We start from the raw sequence: 5604 nt of genomic DNA, 5'->3' as shown, positions 1-5604 counted from the left end.
AACATCTAGAGTAGATTTGACGCTTGTTGGGTGTCACTTTGCCTGACTAGTCAATTTATGAAATTATACATTTGATAACTAGTCAATCCTCATCCATGAATACAAATAGTGATATATCAAACAGAAAACTACACATCCTATCCATAATAAAATAATTCTATGATAGTAATTATTTTATTATTTGCTGTTATTCTTTAAACGAATTCAATATCAATCTATTCAAATTTATTGACCAAAATACAAAATTTATAACACGGAAATGTATTTCAGATGGCAAATACAAGAGGAAATTAGCGATGGAAATTGATAGTCGGGGTTGACAAATCATCTAATTGGAACAGTAGGCAGATAAAGCAATAATGGAATGGGAGAATGAATAAAAAAAATCAATTAATGAATGAAAAATCATAATATACACAAAAAATAAATAAACGAATGAAAAATATATAAATGAATGATGAATCAATCAATAACTCAATAGATAAATTCATGAATAAAAATGAATGACAAAACTAATAGATTATGAAATAAATAAAGAAATGAAAGAATGAATTAATCAATAAATCAATTAACCAATCAACTATTGAAAAAAAAGGTAAATGAATATTTAAATGGATGAATTAATATATAGATACATGAACTTAGATGAATAGAAATAAATACATAGTTTACCTGTCTATGGCGATGATTAACAGGGAATTGACGGAGACGTAGAGCGAAACTGCTTTCAAATAACCAACAATCACACACATAGCTCGGCCAAACGGCCACGTCTGGTGTAGATAGTAATAAAAGTTAAAGGGCGCCACCACCGCAGCAACCAGGAAATCGGAGAGCGCCAGGTTTCCTATCAATAAATTAGTAACCGTTCGCATTCGCTTGAAGCGGTAGATCACACAACACAACAAAAGGTTGCCCGTCCCGCATATCAGTATCATTAGCGTATAACTCATGCTTAATATCACTTTTGCTGACATGTCGACGCTGTAAGGATTCGGGTAGTCAAAACCCAACGTCGAGTTCAAGTTGTCGTAGTAATCCGAGTAATAGTAGGGGTTGACGACGCCGTAGTGGTTCTGGGAGGGGTAGACCTCCATCACCTGGATATAGTCGTCATCCTCGTCGGGTTGGTAGGAATTGGCCGACGCCATCGTCGGTTTCGTTTAAAATTAAAGAAACAGATAACGAATGTATTGTTTCTATATTATTAAAATTCGCAAAACGAAGATGCAGAGCTTCCAACCTTCGGGTAGCCTATGATGTTGCAAAAGAAAAGCCTAGATGATTACCGAAAATCATTCATAATGAAAACTTCAATCACGTCATTAATATTTACAGTACATTGTTAATAATGATTTATAAACTCAAAACAGGGTTTGCATTTCGATCGAGAGGCACAGGAAACTCTTGAAATAACGTATAAAAGTTTAGATAGATTATCGGTCAACGCAAGTAAACATAAGTAAAAAGTACGAAAAAAAAAGAAGGCAGCGTGAAGCTATGAAATAATCCTCAGAATATATCCTAAATAGTCTGATCCAAGAAGATTTTACAAACGCAGCAAACTATCTTCAATTTTTTTAGATCATTCCAAACTAAGAACGAACAGAAAAAGAGAGTAAAAGTAAAGAACCCGAATGATATTTTCCTTGCTGTTTTAACCAATGTATATTCCAGGCTTATAATCCAAAAATCGTGACATTCCAAGTCGCCGGGAAAATCGGCAGAGCCTGCTTTCTTTCCCTCCGTGAAACTCGACACAAACTGCGAGCCCTGAACGCTTCCCGTTCGGTCTCACTCGAAACAAAAGTTTTCTCAAGCAGACGATATCTTGCATGCGTGTGTATTCCACCGAGTTGTGGAGATGCAATGCCAGTTTTTGCGGGAAGCGTCGACCAAACTATCCCTGGGTATCATGACGTCACGGATCAATCCTGCGTACCACGGTACCCTCTTTCTCGTTTGCGCAGTAGATGATTCGGAGATCGGCGAATGACAATGATCGCATAGGCTGGTATATAAAAGAATCAGAATATTGCTTGGGGTTATAAAGTAGGCGGGAAGCGTGATTTAGGTGAACGTAAACGTACATTCAAGTGAACTGCTTCAGAAAACTTGTTTAGTCGATTTGATAAATCCAGGGGTATCCGCACAAAGGGGGGGGGGGTGAGAACTTAATTGGTCCTGTTATTCAATTGAAGAAGAAAGGGGCTTCATCTTTTGGTCGTCTTGGTCCCATCCCTGTCAGATAATCGGATAACACCACTGGATCCATCTTTAATGATAAAACCATTCAATAAACTATTGCCGAGTATAAAAATCATCATTATCATCACCACCACCAGCACCACCACCGTCATCATCATCATCATCACAATCACCATCATCATCATCATCACAAATACCATCATCATCATCATCACAAATACCATCATCATCATCGTCATCATCATCATCATCATCATCATCACAATCACCATCATCATCATCATCATCATCACAATCACCATCATCATCACCATCATCACAATCACCATCATCATCATCCCCATCCTCACCATCAACATCACCATTATCATCATCATCACAACCACCGTCATCATCGTCAACACAATCACCATCATCATCATCGTCATCATCATCATCATCACAATCACCATCACCACCATCATCATCATCATCACAATCACCATCCTCACCATCAACATCACCATTATCATCATCATCATCATCATCACCATCACCAACACCATCATCATCTCATCATCATCATGAACATGATGAACCCGAAAATAGCAATATTACAAAAACATCTAGAATCAGATTAATGATCCTATCAATGACAACTACTATACCCATTTTCAATCAATAATTCACTCTGTTAAAGGCGCTAATTTAATAATAATACTCATGTAAAAGCAATTTCCTATAAATTTTGATTCAACAACTTTCATCTGCTGAACATTCGCAAAAAAAACCTATTAAACACTGGGTAGTAGAGATAAAGTCGATCCCCTCTTCAAAATTCATTGTTCATGGGAACGTACCACGTGCCCCTTCTTTTAGTCAAATAACTGGAACCTGACTGTTTGATCATGCTCACACTTTATACTTCGGCTGCATTGAACATGTAAGCATGTAATGTCGTTTGCCCCGGTAAGCGTGCTCTTTACGAGTACGTGGGATGACTCCCTTCTCACCTTACTCAATTTGTTCCTTTTTTTGGTCCATGAACATGATGAATAAGCATTGTTTTGCTTTCATTTTGAAGTCGAATGAAGCTCAAACAGATGACATGAATGGATTTAACGATTGAGCACCTCTTAAGGAGAAGATGCTGGTTTGAAAAGGAACAATAGTGGTTGCGATGCGAAATGCATGCCATACTGTTGATGTAAAACATATATAAAAGCAGAATATTGTTTCAATAAAGGTATACGTACATTCTTTATTTTCAAAATTTCTCATTTCTTATCAGATAATCACAAATATATTTTCTTCATTTCATCTATGTATGTATTCTTATAACAATTATAGTTTTTATATTTTTCTTTCACCAACCTAGTTAATGGTTATTCTTCATTTATTGGTTAGTAGGGGAAAGTGGGGTAATGACGAACACCTTTCTGATCAGAGCGATAGCAAGAATCAAAGTGAGCCTTATTCCATAACTAGTACATAATTTGATAAAAACACACCATATATTGACTGTAACAACGTCTTTATTCAACATCAAGCATTCCTTTAGAATTTATAGTACAAAACGCAGATTTTCGGGATTACCCCGCACTTCCGGGCCACAGGGTAATCGCGAACGCCATTCGTGGAAACATAAACAAATAAAGATATGTAATTTGGATTCTTTTCGATTATTCTTTAATCGGAAGAGACAAGTCAACAGATCCGTGCATAGGAAGTCAGACAACATTCTGTGTGACGGCTATTATGCCGTGACAGCAGAACATCACCTCTCCTATAGATATTACGGTGTTCGGGATTACCCCGCGTTCGGGATTACCCCACTCTCCCCTATAATGTACTTCATCTGTATTATTCTTAAATCAATATTCTTATTACTGTATTCATGACCCACTGATAATTTTGGGAATGTCATATTAATGAACTTCGAACCAACGCGTCTTTGAATAGCTCCCGACAAATTTTAATGTAATATATTTTCGCTTAGTTTATCATACCTCCAATTAACATGCCTATATCGGATAGAAGCAACGAAACTTCGGGCTTTAACTCTTTTTTCTCAAAGCAGTGAAAGCACGTATTGTTTGAAATGACATTTATCCTTTAAAGAATAATGAGGGACAAGGAAGGAAATCCTCTTTCACGCCTGTGAAATCCAATTTAACACCTATCGCTAGAGTAAATTCACGGAGCATAAGACATGATTTGGCACTGAATTCTGATCACATAACTGGATAACGAATGACGTTCCATCATGTCGCCGTGTAATATTAGCTGCAAACATCACGAATTCTGAACATGAATGCTAAAGAACGTCGGGGCTGACGCTGTCATTATTGAGGTGGCCTATGGGAGGTAGGGGGGGGGGGTAACCACCCGTTTAGGGGTTCAGGTAATGAAAATCAATTAAGAGAAAAGAAGGATAAAGGAAAAAAAAACAAAACCCTCAAACATTTTTTTATGATTTAATTTTTTTTCAGAGAGGACGTACATAGAGAAATAACATACACAACACAAATAAATGATATAATACATAAGTAAAACAAGTGAAGTCAAGTTTCAAGATAAAATTATTATAAAATTATTATTATTTTCAAAGGGAAAGGTATAACGTGAACCACTGAGATGTTAAGAAACGGTAATAAGGGAGATATAAGAAGGGAAAGTCGCGATTCCCGAAGAAAAGATGGAACTGACCACGCCCAGTTTCTTTTCTAAATTATCCAATACCTGTCCGTAAAAGAAAACAAAATATAGGCCTAATACGTAAAAATCGTGAATTAGGGTAAAACGACTGTGTTTTTCTCATAATCGAAGATCACTCAGAAAAGAAAGTGAAATAATAATAGTAGTAGTAGTACAGTTCTTAATAGACGAATAACACCAACAGGTCTCTATGCGTGAGAAAAGCGGGAAATATGATTAGAATTGTAAATTTAAAAATTAACTACTGAATATACATTATGAACATCGAGGAATATTGAAGCATAGATTGAACCTAACTTTATAAATCATTCTGAAAGGGGTGGGTTTAAATTGTACTTTAAATTGCTCAAGCTGGGTAACATTTCGTAAAGTCGGTGGGAGAGAATTCCATTGTGCTGGTGCAGCTTTCTGGAAAGCCCGATCCTCAATATGATTTGAAAGGGAGTTCACATCTACGATAGATTTCTAAGAAGAGGGGCTTGTTGGGCCGCTGTGTGCGATGAGGAAGTGGGAAAGTGATCTCGGAGTTCAGGAACTGCTTGATAAGGGGTCTCCTGCACTTGGATGCTGGGATATATATATTTGGATTGCATATCATGAATTTTTAAAGTTGACAAAATTTGAGCCCCTGCCGAGCGACGCCTCTGTTACAAAAATTTCTGAAAAATAATGTTTATAATTATTGTTTATGATGTCAGA

At 36.6% G+C, this 5604-nt stretch overlaps 1 protein-coding gene across 1 annotated transcript; it reads right to left on the bottom strand.

Moving 5' to 3' along the window:
* Positions 1-668: 668 nt before the first annotated feature.
* LOC135156875 (prokineticin receptor 1-like) lies at positions 669-1151 on the bottom strand. The gene has a single exon (XM_064110644.1). It carries the CDS (start codon positions 1149-1151, stop codon positions 669-671), a length of 483 nt encoding a protein of 160 aa, XP_063966714.1.
* Between the last annotated feature and the right edge of the window lie 4453 nt (positions 1152-5604).

The sequence above is a fragment of the Lytechinus pictus genome, chromosome 15, assembly GCF_037042905.1.
Source record: "Lytechinus pictus isolate F3 Inbred chromosome 15, Lp3.0, whole genome shotgun sequence".
Lineage (NCBI taxonomy): Eukaryota > Metazoa > Echinodermata > Echinoidea > Temnopleuroida > Toxopneustidae > Lytechinus > Lytechinus pictus.
Note: the sequence above shows the minus strand (reverse complement) of the source record. Positions and strands in the feature narration are given on the sequence as shown.